Source organism: Acinonyx jubatus, chromosome E4 (genome assembly GCF_027475565.1).
Source record: "Acinonyx jubatus isolate Ajub_Pintada_27869175 chromosome E4, VMU_Ajub_asm_v1.0, whole genome shotgun sequence".
NCBI classification, from domain to species: Eukaryota; Metazoa; Chordata; class Mammalia; order Carnivora; family Felidae; genus Acinonyx; species Acinonyx jubatus.
In genome coordinates, this window is record NC_069395.1 from 29942757 (window position 1) to 29961453 (window position 18697).

General features: G+C 47.2%; 1 protein-coding gene across 6 annotated transcripts in view; it reads right to left on the reverse strand.

Moving 5' to 3' along the window:
- The window catches only part of NR5A2 (nuclear receptor subfamily 5 group A member 2), a 134965-nt gene that overhangs the window by 113577 nt on the left and 2691 nt on the right, over positions 1-18697 (reverse strand). The window contains exons 2-5 of one of the 6 annotated variants that reach the window (XM_027074632.2): positions 9495-9632; positions 5245-5363; positions 3561-3702; positions 651-1297 (exon numbers count right to left, since the gene is read on the reverse strand). In XM_027074632.2, the coding sequence (XP_026930433.1) occupies positions 651-1297; positions 3561-3702; positions 5245-5363; positions 9495-9632 (1046 nt within the window). Of the gene's footprint in view, positions 1-650; positions 1298-3560; positions 3703-5244; positions 5364-5802; positions 6047-6410; positions 6546-9494; positions 9633-12752; positions 13487-18697 lie in introns of those variants that run through there. The other 5 variants (XM_053209821.1, XM_015071507.3, XM_053209820.1 and 2 more) reach the window with 5 other exon arrangements.

The window sequence follows — 18697 nt, forward strand, 5'->3', positions numbered from 1 at the left end:
TACCGTGTTTACAATGTAGCAATCCATTAAAATCAAAGAGAGGCATAGATTATGAGAACTAAAACCTGAGCCAAGTAGACTAGCACTCACCATTTGCCCAATCCCCATCCAATGACAGTAAACATCCTATTGGAATCTGCTCAGAAAACAAAGGCTTTACCCACCTAATGTCAAGGTAAACAGGTAGTAAAAACCCATTTTACACTACTAACTGGTGGTATCATTTTCACTCTTTAGGGTCTAAACACAACTAAATTTTGGTATTTTTTTCTTTTAAATTGGCACCAATATACTACAGCTTTTTTACTTGATAATTTTTAAGAAGTTCACTAGGTACTGGTTCACGTTGACTTAAATTTTATAGCCATAAACCATCTGAGTTAGAGGGAATAAAGACATTCTACTATTCAAGAAAAAAAAAATTTCCTATAGTTTACATGAAATGCCATCCCCCTAGACTAAGAGCTACATAGAATAAAAGCCCCATAAACTTAAGCTGTGATCGTCCTGAAATCAAGGTCATAAGATTCTTCTACTCTGTAAAGAAGAAAAGTAAGGAAAAAGTATGTTCAGCACCACGAATATATTAATTAGGAACAGAGTTAGGTCTCTCTTGAAAGGGCTGTAAGCTGTAATAGCTGATGACATACCTTAAGTTCTCTGAAGAAGATACTACTCCTGGCCCACTCAACAATGGAGAAGAGGGTTTGATCAGCCATTTTGCACATAAGCCCAAACGTGCTCAGCTTTTCATGCTTGCTTCGATTAGCTTGCTCTTGCTGCAAATAGGCCATGATTTTGGCCTGGACTTGAGGCTCATCTGGCTCACACTTCAGAAGTTCCAGTATCAGATGTGGGATGCTTGCTGGGGAGCTTGTCTGGTAACTATCCATATAGGAATAGCCCATGATCGACTCCGGTGAGCTGGTGTAGGGGTCTGGATACTCAGACTTGATGGCCCGGCTAGGAAAGTGACTGTATGTTTGGTAACCTTGCAGGCTGCCATGAGGTGGCATTGTCATGCTAATGGGGGAGGTTACAAAGGGACTTCTGTCATAGTCTGTGGGAGGCAAGGCAGCGTGGTTCAGAGGTAGGCCTTTGGAGGCAGAATGGATGTTCTGAATTGCAGAAGAGATGGTGAGCTCAGAGGGCATTGCTTGGATCACCTGAGACATGGCTTCTAGCTTAAGTCCATTGGCTCGGATGAGGGCTTTTTTCTGTTGCTTTAGGGCCCTGTCTCTCTTGTACATTGGCCCAAATTTATTCCTTCCCCCGCGCATTCGGTCAGCCCTTACCGCTGTAGGGAAATAAAAAAAAAAAAGGAGTAAGGGTATAAATAAGATGGAAATTATTATCATTCTCTGGATCTCGAGATATCTAGAAATGTTGAAAATTGTCCAGAAGTGTTATGTGTGTGGTTGTTTCACACCATACCTCTCAAAGGTTCCCACCCAAAACCATGTCTTTCTTATTAAGGAATTCTCTCCTCTAAGTGTTTGTCATCAAAAAAAAATATTTTGGATACATAGGAACCTATTACTATTAACCCTTTGGTAGACTGAAAAGATTTCATAATTTTTGCTACACACAGGGGATCCTTCAGATTGCTAAGAAAGAGTATTATGCCTGTTGTGTCAGAATTCTCTTTACAGAAACCCAAACTGCTAAGAGGAAAAACTAAAAAATCAAATAACCCATTTCTGCATTAAATTGTGAATGTTTTCCCTTAGACTATCTTCCTCCCTCAAAGCCATTTTGACTAATTTGCTGCAAAAGATTGGGTACATGCTCTTCCTGGAAAATCATTTTCACCTGGACTTGATGAGCACACATCAGATAACCACCAGTTATTGTTTTTAATTTAGGCAGAACTGGACATAATTAAAGCAAATTCATTTCAGAAGCTGTCAAGACAGTCCACCATCACAGTGCTGTGCGGAGTCTGGGACCACGTCTAATCAGTGAGTTAGCAGTTCTGTCCAAGCCCATAGTGGCCAATGGCAATTAGACAGAAACCAGCGACCTCTGACAGCTTCTGACATGTTGAAATTGCTGGAGGTTAAGTTTTTGAGCTTTTTATCTTAGGATTAGTATGGCATTAAAAATTTATTGTGAATGCAAGGTATCCAGAATATTGCACAAGATAACAGAGAGTTTCTCATCTGGGTGATAATTTATTGAAGATTCAGCTATTTCACATCACTGTTAAGGAAGTAGACCTCAGCCCCACAAGTGACTTACAGTTAATAAAGCACACTTTTTAAGGTAAAGAAATGCAACTTTTTCCTTTCATTAAAAAAAGAAGAAATCAAATGATATCATATGAAATCACAACATTTGATTTTTGACATTTTATCCTTTGAGTCTCATACTAGAGTAAACATCTCCCACAGTATTTTGCTGTGTGGAAAATAATAACGTGATCGGTAATAAAGAAATGAGTGAGCATTTCTTTCTCGATCTCTTTCCCAATCTCTTCTTAAAACCAGTACAGAGTTAACAGTTCTCATGATAACCAAAGTGGCTACTTCTATTGGGAAGGAATCTGTTAGCGATTCAGAAGATTTATTCGAAATCTTCTGAATATTTCTATCAAGTGTGAGTGCCACATAACAGAAAAGCTCCAAACAAAAGTAGCCTGTGCCTCGCTGATCAAATAAAATGCATTCTTGTATCTGGCACTGAACAGTGACCGGCATGCCTTATTATTACTTTCTTTGCACTGCAGTTAATCTGTGGACCGTCAGTAGGCTGGAGGCTGAAAAGCAGCAACGCACCATGAGAGTCCATGCACCAAATTATTTACAGTGGTCACACATTAACTTTGCTCCCTGCCAATCTGTACATTGTAAGTGCCAGGTTCTACTCTTTCGACATAGTTTAACATGGCTTTGGGGGAACCACTCTCTTGTTCCTGTCAAACCAATGCTACTGATTTAATAGTTCATCATTTTTCACGTTTCCTACTTTCCACCTTCATTTTGCAGACTTGATCGTTATCTTACAAAAAAGAAAAAAGAAAAAGGAACGTGTTTTCTTACACCATCAAAACTTGCACTCCCTATGAGCAACTCCATTTCACAGTTAAATTAGCTTTGACTCTTGCTCAGGAGTCACGAAGTTAATAGTAACAATTATGACAATTAAACAATTTAAAAGATTAAAATCAGGCTTTTACTAAGTTATCCTGACTTGAAAACTGACAATACATTTTTTTTAATTTTTGCAAATTTTAAAATTTGTTCTCATTTCAATCTCAGTCCTGTTTTCATCTCACCTGGCCTCTTTAGTGTCAGGTGCATCTGCTCCCCAAACTAAAAATTAAAAGAAAAGGGGGAGGGGGGACTCCAAGACTGAAATTTTTTCCTGGTAGATTTCACCAGTATTTAAATGAGACTTGGACTGTTCTGCTGATGAAACATAAAAAGATCTTACATTATTGTCCATGGCGTTAGAAGACTAGGAGAATAATGTTACCATATTATAAGTACAATGTTATTTTAAATCTTATGTCCTTGGAGAGTTTTAACAGGCAATAGTAGTCTTTAGAAGAAACTTACCTTCTAGCTTCATTCCAACACTTAGACATTTTTGAAATCGACAGTAAGGACAACGCTTTCTCTGTGTTTTATCAATTTGGCAGTTCTGGTTTTCTATACATGTGTACCTTTTATTATTTTGGACTGTTCGCTTAAAAAACCCCTATAAGACAGAGAAAATAGTGAGGCACAGTATAAATCTAACACCCGTCTCGTCCATTGTTTCATTTAAGGAAATCACCAATAAATCTTTTCATTGAACCAGTGAGCCTTTCCGTGGTTCTGTGGTTTGTTCTACATTTTAACAAGATCAACCCTCCAAAACAGTGCTGGGCCAAAGTGGAGATTTTTCTGGCACTAAAGTTATATTCCTAGAATAACATCAAATCTTGGGGAGATTTGGATATACACCATTTCATCTCAACAGACGGAGAAAAATACATTCCATATTGACCAGTAATTTCAAAAAAAATCTGTTTTCTTATTAACCTCATATTCCAGATAAGGTACTCATGGAGCTCTGCACCGTTTGTAAGCAGCCTGATAGATTTTAGTGGCAAATTATTATAAAATACCATTGGAAAAACTGAACAGCAAAACACCCCAGATTTTTTTTTTTTTTTTTACAAATGTCAGCACTAGACTGTCAAGAACAAGAGGATTTAAAGAGTAAAATGGGAAAATGTTCATAATTCCATTGAAATACATTCAAGTTGGGGAACTCTGTAATAAAAAAAAAGTGAAACTGATGGAAAAGAAAAAATGTATAGCAGAGAGCTGAATTTTAGCACAGTGTGTTTTTCTTCTATTTCACCCAAAAGAATTCATCAAAACAAATTTTGTAGCTTTATAATATAATAACAGCTTTACCAGGATGGTATACTCTTTATGTTTATCTTACTAGCTATAAAGTGGAACAATCTTACTTTGTTATAGAGAATGAAGGGATTTTCCAGGCAGTGGTTTAAAGTATTTGTACTAAGCTTTCTACTTTAAAACATGTTGAGAAATAGCAAATAGTATCAAATGGACTGGGACTATATCAAAAAGGTCTGGGAGAAATTCTTGATGTATGGTTGATAGTAATAGGAAAAATTTAGTACATTTTAGATATTAAAACTTCTTGCATTTAAATAGGTCATATGACTTATTTATGAATGCCATTCTACTATAAACTGAGATGTGCTTTCTTATCCTTTATGATATAAATTTTTTAAAAAATCTTCAAAATTGTTTTTGGAATAAATCAGGATGAAATCATGCAGTTGAGAATTTAGACTTTTATCTGTGGATAAAAAATGTTTAGACTTGCAGCACAGAATACTCTGAAGTTAAAATATATTTGGGAAATACTTTGTCATGTTCCCTCTCAAGAACAACGATGCTTTAAATATATATAAGTCAAGCAAAATCAATATTTAGGACTGTTAGAAATAGAAGTCTTTCTACAGATACATCACTTTACTACAATAAAATATTTTAAAGCCATGAGACGGGCAAAGTTTTCTAAACAGCATAAATTTTTTTAGCCCTTGGAATTAAATCAAACACATATTTCAAAGAATCATCTCCCCAGGACTAACTCTGTCTCTCATTTTTAATTGAGTCTATAAAAGACAGCCTCCATTTAGCTTTAAAAAGTAATCCAATGGTTTATTTTGGATTTAAACATTATTATTTATCAGGTAGCAACGTGGAGGCAAACCTTGCAGCTTTCACAGGTGAGGAGCCCATAATGGTATCCAGACACTTTGTCTCCACACACGGGACAGAGTTCTTCAAGATCTTCATCGTAAGAGTAATTCACCATTTTAAACTGAGACACTGAAACAAGAAAAAGAAATGTGTATACATATCTAATTAATTTACTATGTAGGTTTTAATCCTGCAGTGAAAAGCATTTTGGTGATCAGTGGGCAAATATCACAGGTAAAATATTATATATATATATAATATATATAATGTGTATATATAATATATATAATGTATATATATAATATATACAATATTTTATCTTGCTATACTTAAAAAATAGTTTTATACAATGAAAGCAAAACATCTTTAGGACTCAACGAGCATGCACTTCCTATTTTTTTAACTTAAAAAGATTTCCAACTTCTTTTGTTAAGAATTTTAAACTGACCGCTGTGGAACACATAGGTCATAACTGCAAGACAGCAAATCAGAAAAGAAACATGAATTGCAGAAAGTAACCATTTAGAACTTCTTTTCAACCTTCTAAAGTTAAGATCCAAAATGTCACCTTTGCCTAAGGAAGAGAAGCAAGCTCTCGCATTCTCGCACTCTTGGAGTAAGTTTGCTGCAAGTACACAGCGCTTATCAGGATAGCAACTGCCGATTTGCAAACACTTGACCGAGAACCTGAAGCCCCAGTAACAGCTTTCCAGCAGCAGCCCCCACTTTTAACAGCCTGCGGCTGTACGTTCGAATCTGTTAGACTAATTGAAACATTCAGTTACTTATCGACAGGGCTCCTGTTCTGGATACTTTAGTCTCTTCACATTCGAAAACGTCCTGTTAAAATAAAGAAGGAGGAGAGGGAGGACGCCCGGATGTGAGGGGGGGGGAAAAAGAAAAGAAAAGATACACAGGAGGGTTTGGTTTCGTCCCCAAGTATTAAAGTCCTGCGATAAAACTTCACATGTTTCCGATAATCATTGCAAAATATAAACACCTTGAGATTGCCCGGTTAAAGTTAAACAGAAATCAGGCCGCGGCTACAAGCGGCTCACTGCGGGGATCGAGTAACCGCCTTCCGCCGGACTTAGCCCCTGCGAAGGCGTCATCGCAGCTAAAAGATGGATAAACTATGCACAGGAAGGACAGTGGCCAGGAGACCCCAGATGATACCTGATCTAGTCCCTTCCTGAGACTCACTCGGGGGCAGGTCTCGGAGGGCGACGCGGCGGGTATCGATGCTAAGGGGCAGGTCCGCGCAGCCCAGCCACCAGCTGTACCCCTCCCGGGCACCTTCCTGTGAAACCCCGGGGCGCGCTGTCCTTTTCGCCCCTTGCCCAACTCCTGCTCGGCGACACACAGGCGCACAAATGCAGATTCGAGTTTAAGTTAATCAGTGGCGTTTGCAGGGGGCGGGGCGGGGGGGGGGAGGAGATGGGGGAACCGACGGCCGGACAAAAGTTTCCTTTGATTTGTTTACCAAAACGGAAAGAGAAATAGCTCCCACTGCATCCCCAAAGTTCCCGGCCACTCCATCACGATCATGTGGCCTCTTCGCCAAGGACTCGTTCTTTTCCTTTTTATCTTTTTAAAATAAAGTGGGTTTTTTTGTTTTGTTTTGTTTTTTGTTTCTTTACGGATTCTGCAGGCCTCCGGAGAGGGCCGTGGGGAGGTGAGGTCATTTGCACCACTTCGAGGCTGAGGGCCGAGGACCGACCGGCTGAGTTGAGACGTCTCTTCCCGAGACACAGAGCCCTGGCCTGGGGCTTAAACCGGAGTGAGTTAGCCAGAGTTTGGGGGTGGGGGTGGGGTCCCGGGAAAAGATGTTCGCGTAGAAGCAGGCGCCTTGAGCTCCGTGAAGTAAAAGTAGAGACGCTAAGCGCAGTCCTCCTAGTGGCGCCAACCCTAAGAGGTCCGCGCTCGGGCTTTGGGAAGCTGGGGGTTTGGGGAAACTGAGGGTTTAAGTTTGTTTATAGCCCCATCTCTTCCAAAACTCGTAACTATTGTCCTGCGGCGTGTTTTCGGGACGGGAAAAACTGTACTTTACCAAGTGTGTTCTTCTCTATCTCCCTTTCTCCCAAAAAAGTAAACTCTAATTTCGCACCTAAGAGGCACAGCGAGGCAACCGTTTGCAGGAGGATTCGGTGCCCACCTCGGGGATCCAACGCCAAAAGACCAGGGCTGGGAATGGGGACCCTCTTGGACAAAGACAGAGGCCTTGTGGGTAGCCAGTCGCTGCTGTGCGGGACCCGGTCATCTTTCAGAGTGTCCCAGGTGCCGTACCCAAGTAGGCTTTCGGAGAACGGAATCCGTTGGGGGCAAAGAAGTCCCTGTCTTTAGAAAGTAGAGAGGGCCGTGGGGCCTTGGAAAGCTAGGGCCGAAGAGTGGCACGCGGATAAATCCCTCCATAGTAAGCTGTCCCGAAACCTAGTGGCGAGTCTTTCTAGGACCAGGGCGCGTCCCCGTCTGAGCCCAGAGCAAGCAAGGGAAAGGGGTCCCCATCCCCAGGGACTTCCCTCGAGGTGCAGGCCGAGTGGCATAGAGGAAGTCGTGCCCTGACCCTTCCCACGATGTTTTCGAACCCAAAGCTGAGCGAGCGGCCGGCGGCTTCTCCTGAGACCTGTGCACAATGGAAGTCTAACTTTCTGCTTTGGGACAGTAGGTCGTGTCAAGAACGCCCCTCCCGAACTTTAAAAGGAATACTACAGTGGCATTTCCCTCGCATCTCCCCCGCCCCCTAAACCCTTATTCTTGCCTCCCCTGCTTCTTGATCCAGCGTTTCCCTCAGGGTCTTTTCCCTAGTCTTTCAGAAACGCGCGCGCCTGAACGAGGGGCAGAAACTTTCCTTTTGGACCTAAGATCGCGGTGGCCTCACGGGCGCCCAAAGGGCACTCCCTCTCCGCAGCTAGAGGCGGAGGGTTCCGGGATCCCGCTCACGGCGCCGCGTCCCCCACGCCCTGACTTCGCGGGACTCCCAGGTACGAGCGCCAATGCCTCTTTGGGCCAACCGGGTTCCTCCAGCACCCAACCCTCAAGTTAGTCTCAGGGGCCGCAGCCCCCAGGGGACGTCCACAGCCCTTCCTGGAGGCTTGGAGAGACCCCAGCATCACCGAGAGGTAACCGACCCACAGGCACAACGCACGCGTAGCCGCCACCCTCTTTCCCCAGTCCCGGAGGGAGACGTCAGGGGCCCTGGGCCCGAGCGCGGCAGGCGCGCCGCCGATCCCGCACCGCGGCGTGCACCAACCCCAAACTCTGCTCCAACTCTGCTCCCAACACTTCCCCGGCGCTTTCAAGTTCGCTCAAGGGGATGGCAGGAAGCGTTCCGGGATCACAGGCCCGCCTGCCCGCACATCCTGCGCGCGGGAAGGGGCGAGGATGGAAGAGCACCGGTGACTTTTCCTAGCATTGTTCCCTCCCCGGCCCAGGGCAACTGCGATAAACTTCTGAAGGGCTTAATACAACCACATCTAGAGTCGCTATTTGGAATGCGGCGAAAATATAGCCAGCAGGGTTTGCTTTTTTTTGTTGTTAGCAATCAAGAGGTAAGAAAACAAGCCGGGCTTCCACATTCCCAGCTCTGGGACTGTAGAAGAGGCATTAAGCTAAACCGGTGCCCCGTTCCCTCAACTAACTCGGCAATACCCGCGCAGAGGATGGGGGTGGGATAATTTTGGATTTCTTCAGTTGTCTGCGGTTCTGAAGTTGTCCAAATTAGAGCCAGTTCGCAGTGTCCCCCTGGGCTTTTGGGGGTGCCCAACATACATTCTAACGCCGCTAAGACCAGCTTTCCCGGAGCCTCCTCTCTTTGTAGCTGACTTTGCTAAGCAGGGTGTTCTTCCTCCACACACGAGCATTGATTAAAGTTCCCACCGATTCCAATGAGCGAGAACCCGCTCCGGTTTCCAGTGAGGCGTTTCATTTCTTAGAATGATCTTATTATTCTGAAGTATCTTTAGCCTGAAGCTGCCCCCCTCGGGTTGCCAGAGAGCTTGAAACCTCTCTTTTCTTAATTAGAAGCGGCCAATTAGGCATTGCTTGGAAAACCTCCGCCCCGCATTGTTCAAGAGCCATAAACTTTTATGCCTGCCCCTCGGGAGGGGGCCTGCCGCCCGCGCGCGGCCCCACAGCCCGGCAGCGGCGAGCGCCCCGCAGGGCTGCTCCGGCACCCGCGAGGGGTGGGCGGCTGAAGCCCTCAGGGCGAGCCCGGGGGCGGTGTGGCCGCGGGAACCCGAGCGCCGCGCAGCGCCTCCTTACCTTGCATGTTTTCCGGCATCTGCCCCTGTTCCCCATGCGATCGAGCCAGTCCCAGGGCTTCCGTCTCCACTTTGGGCAGCATGACAAGGCGGCCGCGGGCGGGGAGAGGGGGTCCGCGTCCGTCCGGAAGCCCAGCACCTGGACACGGGCAGCACAGATTCAACTCCGGCGGAAAGGAGGGAGGGGCGGCTGGGGTGCTGGCTCACCCACCCGCTCGCCGGAGCGTGCCTCCGCCTCCTCCGGGGCCGCGGGTCAGGACCCCTGAGCCCCGTCCAGTCTCTCAACTCCGGAGCCGACCCCAAGCTGCTGGGAGGAGATGGCGGGCTACGAGACGCGGCGAAGACTGCGTCCGCGCGCCTGGCTTTGGCTCGGCTAGGGCGGCGGCGGCGGCGGCGGTGAGGGCGCAGCTGCCCGGGGCGCGGATCCGTGCGCGGCCGAGCTCCGGGCGGGCAGCGGAGGCGGCCGCCGAGCTGCTGCTGCCGCCGCGGCGGTGCCGCTGCCGCTGCTCCCAGACGGCTCGGGCGACTTCTACCCCTCCCTCCACCCGCCCTCTGGCTCAAGATCGGCAGGGGTCTCTCTCTCTCTCTCTCTCTCTCTCTCTCTCTCTCTCCCTCTCCCTCGCCTCACTTCTCTCTCCCCTCCTCTCCGCCCCTTCCCCTGTCTCTGCTTCACTCTCGCTGACTATCACAAGTGTGGAGTTGTGAAGTTACAACCCCCCTCTCCTGCCTCGTTTACTCCTCTCGCGTGTCCGAGAGCAGCCCTTCCAGCCCGGAGGGTGACGGTGCTGGGAAGGAAAGGGGGAAGATGAGGAGGAGAGGGGAGGTAAGTAGGACGGGGGTAAGGGGAAGGCTGGGATGAGGGGTGATGACAGTGAATGGGGACGCGGGTTCCGGACTTGGTCGGACACCAGCCGCCAGCCAATGAGGATGAGGCGCGAGCTCCAGTCCCCTCGCCTGCCCCAACCTCACCACCCCGCCTTAACCCCCTCCCACCCCACCCTGACCTGGGGCGGGGGATGTGAATGCTGCCGGGTCTTACAGCTAGTGGGAAGCGATCTCTGTCTGAGCGCAGCGGCGAAGGACGGGAGGCTAGGGCGGCGATTTATTTCTGCGAGCTGAGGGGAAACCAGAAGGGACGCGGGAGTGTGTGAGTGTGCGTGTGTGTCCCCGCGCGAATATCGGGTCGGGGGCTGGAGGGGGAGTTAAACACCCATTTAAACAACTTAAAGGAGAAAAGAGATGTTGAATTCAGTTGACCGCTCTTCTCAGAAGAGCTGGCCTGCTCTCAAGGGTCTCCCGGCTTCATTGCCCATCGGTATTCAGTCCGAAAAGGCCCCACAATGGGCCCCAGGAGTCCTGCCGTGGCCGAGCGTCCCGGCTCACCGAGGAGACCCATCTCGCCGAGAGTTCGCCCACTCGCCGGCAATGGAGGAATAGCTATCCCTGTTTCCCCCGCTCTTTACCGGGTCCTTCACTCATTTATAAACACCCCACCCCCTCCAGACTAAGATTACATTGGCGGCAGACTTCCTAAATTTTAGGGCACTGTGTTTCCAAGCAGAAAGCAACGATCGGACTGGGCTTTCCTTTTTCATTCTGGTGTCTCTGGTAGGACAATCCACATGAGGCCCAGAGGCCCAGCACTTTAATAAAGTTTTAAAGAACCATCTGTTATGTAAGCTCTTCGGCCACCAGCCCAGCCACATCTTCAAAGTTTTCAGATCTCATCCCAACAAGATGAAAAAACATTTTTTCCAGCCTCGTGACTGCATATGAAATGCCTCATATTCAGTGTCTGCTGTGAGACTGGGTAATTATCAGAGTCCTCCCGCAAGGGGGTGAATTTGAATCTCAAAAGATCTGAATTTATTCTATTTGAATGGCATAGAGATCACACACTCAAACTGCCCAGGCCAGTATTTGATGAATTGAATAACACTCCAATCATCCCCATGATTAATCTACACTTTTATATGAAGCGGGTTGTTCATCACCCACCCACTCCTGGTAATTCAGGTACTGTTGGCTCTCTAATTCTTTTTTTTTTTTTTTGGTCATTTTGTTCTTCTTCAATGTATATTCAGAATCTAGCTTATTTAAATCTCAGTTTTGTAGCACCAAATTTCATTAAAATGTTTAAACTTGGGGGGGAGGGGGACCAGCCACTAGTTTGTAAAGGGCAGTGGGATGTAGTTGCCAAAATGAGTGACCCTTAAGATGATCAGATTTCCAGGGTAGCATCAACTAACACTGTCAATTCATTTTCAATATTACTAGTTGTTTTTAAATATCATTGTAAATTAAATAAGTTTTGTGGCTTAAGTATATATATTATATATAGAATATATACACACACATACACACAGTTCAGAAAAGGAAAGGAGTTGTCTCAGGGCTCAACTCAGTTCTTGCTGTGCTTTGTGGATTTGGATGAACTTTGAAAATCAGTTTATTCCAAAGTCTTAATCTAGGAACAGCCTCCTCTCACTACAAAGAGCTCATGGGGGTACTTATGTAGCACTTTGCAAATACCAGGCTGGCAGCTTTGGGGGGACTCCAGACTCTTGGTCCTCAGAGGGAGCTTCCAGGGTGAGGGAAGGTCCTCTGATTGGTAGAGCTGGAGGAAGAGGTTGGGAGAGTTTGAAAGAAGTAGAAAGGGGGTCTGACAGGACCATATATTTGTAGCATGGCAAAAGTGCTTGCCTGCACTTGAGGCAGAGCCTTGACCTAGCCAAGGAAAACTTTGTGATCACATTCATAACCCAGCTTCAGCCCCAGAAGGGGCTTGCCTAGACCACCCTAGCGCCTTTTCAGTCCAGGCCAGTCTGCCCTTGCCTCACACCCCAAACCAGGAATGATGGTGACAAAGGAGCAGTTGGCATTCATTTCTCTCCTCCCAAAATCAGAGGGGGCAATGGTGGGGAAATAGGGGCTGCAGACAAGATTTCAAAAAACCACCCTTAAAAAAAAATCCGCAGTTGTATCACAGAAGAAAGATCCAAGGTGCTTCGCCTTGCTTTGAAGTTCTTGTCCAGGCTCACGGCTTTTCCCCCCGAACGGAAGGGGCACCTAAGTAGCAGGTCTCAAGCAGAGAGAAAACTTCGGCGTCCCAGGCCTCCTGCTCCAGGAAGAGAAGAGTTCCCTAGGGTCAACCATATCCAGATCCCCGTCCGGGACGTCGAAACCCCTGCCGGCGGTGGACAAGGGGGAAATCTTCCATTGGAATTGGTTCATGTCAGAGACCCGAGGGCACACTCACCTTTTCCCGGGTCGCTTCATAAGGGCTTTAGGGGAGTGGCAGAGCCCCCAGCCCTGGGGCAGACGCAGAGGGTGGGGCGGCGGCACCAGGCTTCCCACATCACACTCATTTCCGCCCTGCAAGTGCATCCTTTCCAAACCCCCTGAGTTCCCTGGTTCCGAACGATCTGGTCCCTTGACCCTTCAATTCCGCTGGGCAGGGGCCCACACTGGAGCCCCGGACCCGCTTGCCCTGTGACCTGGGATCGGCCTGGGCGTCTCCCAGAACACCCTCTCGGAAGGATAGCTGGAAGAGGAGGAGCCCGGGCCGCCCACGGTGCCTCGGATCGGTTACCTGAAGATGGTTCTAGGTTGCAGAGGCAGCAGTGAGGAAGGAGAGCCAAGTGGACGCGGGAAGGGGAGGCAGTTGTGATGGGAGTAGGGCAACAGGGCCTGTGTGGTCTAAACGTTGATGCTGGTGGTGGTCTGGACTGACGGACAGACACATCGATCGACTTGGAATGCTAAAATGCCCGCAGGCGGGCAGACGCATCCCATCCTCCGCCAGGAACATCTAACCTACTGCCCCCCTGCCTCTCAGTGGATGCACACTCAAGAATCCACCCCGTCTGGCGGGAAACAAGTGGTGGCGGAGACCACAAACCAGAGGCCGGGAGACCGGGGGAGACAGTTCCGGCTTTAGCTACGGTGCGGATTCACAATTTCTCCCCTCCATTCCTTTGCCAACTTCTGACAAACTCCTCTCCCCTTTCCCCTCACTTCCCCCACGCCTCCACCTTCTTTCCGACGAGACTGGTCTCCAGGGCTCGTCCTTCCCGGTTCTGACTTTGTCTTAAAGCGTTGATTGACGGTTGCAATTACAAAGGATGATGGCTCGGGGAGGCTCCCGCGCAGCCTTGATGAGCCCGAGGAGCGCAGTCCTGGCATATTTTATCCAGGCTCAGCGTTACGGGGCCGTGCGCCCCATTCACCCGGCGGGCTGCAGCTGAGGAGGTCTCGCACTCCCCACCCGCGAGGATGTAACTGCCTCGCTCTCCTCCCCCGCCTCCACTTGTGCGCTGTTCCGCGCTGCATTTCAGAGAGCGCGCCGGGAACAGCCTGCCCTTGACCTGACCTGAGAATTGTATGCCAGCCCTGCGCGCTTAACGCTTGCAGGCCGCAAAGGGAGTGAAAATGTCATGATTTTTTAGAACTGGTTCAACTTTCCTGGGCTCTTCCAAGCGGAAGACCCACCCCTCCCGCGCGCCTAGGTGGGAGAAGCCTCTCATGACCTACCGAGTCTCGCACGAAACTTTCAAATCTGCATTCTTGGAAACAATTTCTGATGTCTCCTCCATTTCTACTTCTTGGTGTTTTTAAGGAACCAGAATCATTACTTTTTTTGTAGCACGTGTCTGCTTTTCAGCCTCAGAAGCAGCCTAGATATTTTTCGGGAAGTCTCCACCAAGTGGCCGGGATAGCCCGAGGGGAAAGAGAAGGAAGCTTATCAGCCTACTGAAAACCCGGGCTCTGCCTAACTTTCCGCCCCTCCCACTCAACAAGCCCATCAGAAGCCACTTTTGCCTTTCTCCGAAAATTAAGTTTCGCAAAGAATTCCAGAGTTCTGCTCCAGAGCTCTGGAGGCTGGGCTATTCGCCCCGCCTCTAGTCTCCAGTCCCCCCCGCCGGCGTCCGGAGCGCTTTGTTTTAAGATAAGAAGGGTTAAATTTCAGTATAGACACACAAATTACCGGGGAGCACCGTATTGGCCGGAACTTTGAAAAAACTAACTTAAATAGGTGAGAAGTCCTGCCTCATTTAAAAAAAAAAAAAAAAGATCCCTTTCTGCTACGAGTGTAAGTAACTACTTAAGACATCATCTACCACAGCCCTGGAGCAGGAGGAAAAGCTGCCATCAGTTGAGACCTTCTACCCCTGCAAAGACTTGTGTGTTTGGGGTAACCCGCAAATGGGGATTGACTCCCAATCACTATGGGAGTATCTTAATATACCATGGCCCCATCTTTACTGAGGAGGAAAATATAAGGTGAAGCAATTATCCAGGTAATCCAGGTTCCTGCAGCCCCTCCTCCAAACAACATCCCACCCTTGTCCTGAAGTAAAGGTGAGCTTTTTGGAGAGTTTGGCCTGGATTATCGGTATCCGCATCTCTCTGGAAAAAGGCTAATCTAGAACGTTTTGGCTTCATTTTCTTGGGCGACTGTTGCCCCAACCCAGGGGTCCGGGCGCATCCCGCCTTGGGTAAAGCCCTCGCCCTTCTCCAAGTGGGCGGGGAGATCCGGTCTTGAGAAAGGAGCTGGCTAGGGAAATAATCTTGGGTAGGTGGTCCAATCTAATCGATCTCTTCCTCTGTAATTGAAATGCAAATGTGAGTCAGCTCCAACTCAAAACAGTGGGAGTCCCCTCTCGGAACCACGCCGTCCCTCCTCGGGACAAACCAGAACTCGGAGTGACGTTCTCGAGGGCGATCCTGGCGCCAGCAGGCCACCGAGCGCTTAGTGAAACCAGCTGAGAACTTGCGTCGCAATTCCACTCCCCATGTCCCCTCCCCCCCTCCTCAACCTGGACCAGGAACTAAATCCTTAGCACGAGATCATTCAGGGCTACCATTCAGGTGAATACGACCAGACTGGAAGTGTCCTGAGGGAAGGGATTGCACTCCGCGGAGCTCGCGAATTCCCCTGCTCTAGCAGCGCCGCGGGGATGGCCAGTCTCGAGGTTCTTGCCTTAGGGAAGCCCCCACCTAGAGGTTTCCGTTCTAAGATCAAAGCGTACCGGGCCGCGCAGAGCTCTGTCTACCAACTTGGGCCCCTCTGGGACAGAACACAAAGCGAGGGGCTAGAAAGGCGGGACTGGCGGTGATAGCTTCACCGTCTGGCTCACGGTCCCCAAGGATGGGAAGAGCTCGGGTCTAGGAGGTTCCGTCGTTCTCTCGTTTGGGAGGATGTCGGCTCCTCCAACCTAAAGGCAACTTTGGCGATGAAGAGGTGGTGGCTAGCCAAGCGCAAAGGTTTGGGGCAAATTCTTTCTCCTTCCCTCCAAGGTTTCTTGTCTAGAAACTGGGAAGATGCATCGGGGACCTGATGGCGGGTTCCGACCTATTTTCTTTTCAATCATGTATAGACCGCTGGTGGAACAGGTGGAGCTTGGTGGGGGTGAGGCCGCGGATGTCCAGATCATGGGGAAGGAATCAGCATTTACTGTGAAGCATGATAGCGCCGGTTGTGGGACCAGCGTCTCACTAGGGACACCCTGGGGTTTGTCAAAAGTGGTTTTTCAAAAGGGTGTGTGCGTGCCTGTCTGTGCTTAAACTATCTTGTTCTCTATTTCCTCCCTTTATAAGAAAACAGATGCTGGTTTCTCAGGGTGGAAAAAAAAGGTCCCTTTCTCTGAAAACTCAGTCCCTCATGTTAAGTGATTTCTCTGCCCTCCTCATACCCACTAACTAACAAATAGATGCTCTGAATTGTCTCTCAATTCCCTTACACCCTGTCAGTAGCCCTGCCAGCATACACCCCAAACTGCAAGCAAAACTCCATCCAAACTCCAGAGATCCTTTCCAAGAAATCCCAGAATACAGGATCCAAAGTGCCTTCCCACCCTGATTTGCTCTGCCCTCAAGGGTACTGGGCTGCTGTTTCCACCCTGCCTGCTACACCTCTTCCCATCCCACGCTTCTGAATTCTGCTGGAATCTAAATCTGGTTTCCACTGTGGAATGAAAAGGAAGATAAATAACCATTTACAAATGTCTTCTTAATCCCAGAATGCCTTTGGAAAGAAAGTCTGAGTAGATTAACATTTTCAACCATCATTCCATTATATCAACAAAGGCAAATAGTCACTACTTGGAGGAAAGAGCATGGATTTCAGAATCACATCCATGGGTTCTGTTTATGGTTCACTCTCCTGACAAAGCCGAGTGGTCTTGGGTGACTCACAAGACCTTTCTGATTCAATGTTGTCATCAGTAAAATAGGGTTAACAAAGTAAACTTTACACCTGGATGAGACAGTCCCAGCAGGGCAGCATATCCTGCTGTTAATAAATACCAGTTCTCCTTTGTATTTATCTCTTTTCTTCTAAACTCACCCACACTCATCTTTCTGTAAGGAAAAACACTAGGAAGGGAATCACTAACCATTTTAGAACCATTAAAAATAAGGGCCTTCCAGGGGCGCCCAATTCTTGGTTTTGTGAGCTCGAGCCCCACGTTGGACTCTGCACTGATAGTTCAGAGCCTGCTTGGGATTCTCTCTCTCCTTCCCACTTTCTCTCTACCCCTCTCCTGCTCATGCTGTCTCTGTCTTTCTCAGAATAAAGAAATAAACTTAAAAAAATTTTTAAATAAAATAAAATAAAAAACAAGATCCTTTCAGTAAGAGGTACTCGCTAAACTTGACTGTCGTGCACTGCTTGACACAGTCCTCAGGGACTTAATTACACTCCCAGAAAAAAACTCACCAAACTGCTTATGTTCCTCTGTATTCAGATTATTTGGAGTTTAAACTTGTGTCTTTTCTTACTTATTACACAAAAAAACATATATCAGAGTTTCCCAAAAGACTAAAAAAAGAGGCAGCCTTTGCTCATTTGTCTGCTCAAGTTCAGTCCACATGGTTCTTCTCCCAGGCTTAATCTCTCAAAGCCACTCTGGCCATGTTTCAATTTTTCCCTAGGACATCCCCAGACCTCAAAGCCCCCAAAATCCCAAAGTTCCTTAAAACCAACTGGATTTCTCAGAGAATTTTTGTTCTAATAAGGTGAAGAGTGAGGAAGTATAACCCAAAGAAATAGCTTTATCCTGAGGTAGGTTCTGGTCTCGGGGACCGGAAGATGTCTGACTGTCTCCCTGTGTCAAACTTCCCCGTAAGTACTTGGGGGAAGCTGGGCCTCCAGGTGGGAGTCTGTCCCAGAGCCCTTCAGCTAGCTCATCTCAAGTTCAAGGCTGAAGCCAAGATAACCTTAGACATTGTGTCTGGGTGGAGGCATTAAGTAAAGGAAAAAAGCACTACCAAGCCTCTGTTCTCCCTTTCTCCATAAATCTCTCTTGGTTTATTAAAAGAGGTTGACTTTAGCTCCAGTCACAACTTGTCGATCAAGGCCAGTAAAAAGAGTTTGGGAAAGCACTGTTTTGGAGTTGGGCTGAGGCAGGGAAGGAGAAGAGGCACCAGGGTTTAGCTTCCTTGAGGGAACTGGCTAAGTCCAGCAAGAATCAGAACATGGGTTTGAGTGACTGACATTCTAAACTGCACTGCAAATGAACTGGCTAGACTTTAGGGTGGCATAATGGGCTATCTCATTTTCCACTCCATGACCCCTACTTGGAGAGACCCTTATGGGCACAGAGATAACTGGAGGTTATTGCTGGAAAAAAATCAGACTCCAAGAGTGCTAAGGGGACTAGATAACAAACTATATCATTTCTTAATATTGTTTGCACTGTGTGTTATGTACCCCTCACTATGAAGACATAGTTTCCTGTGGCTAATATACAATAATAAATGTGTATAATATATTCCATAAATGCACTTAATTTGAAGCATTACATAAATTTAATACAAACCAAAGCATAATGTTGAGCACATTGCAGAAGAGTCAATAAATACTTGTTATATGACATGTTTCCCACCATGCAAATTTGGCTCTTTCGTTGATATAGACAAGTACTTTTTTCTTTCTCCATTCCTCTTTCTCTCTCAAATTAGTACTGCATATCATCAGTAAAATTGCCCCATTTTGGAGAATGAAGAAGTACCTAAGTCAGAAACCAAGAATCCAGAGAGTGTCCCAAAGCTAGTTAACTTAAAAGGAACAATCTGGTTATATTCCCAAGTCTGCTGCTCTTACACCACACTGAATGATTATCTCGCAGGTAGGCAGAAGGAACAACGTTCTCTTATATCTACTTTTCTATACAAGTACTGACATCTATGCACAATTTTCAT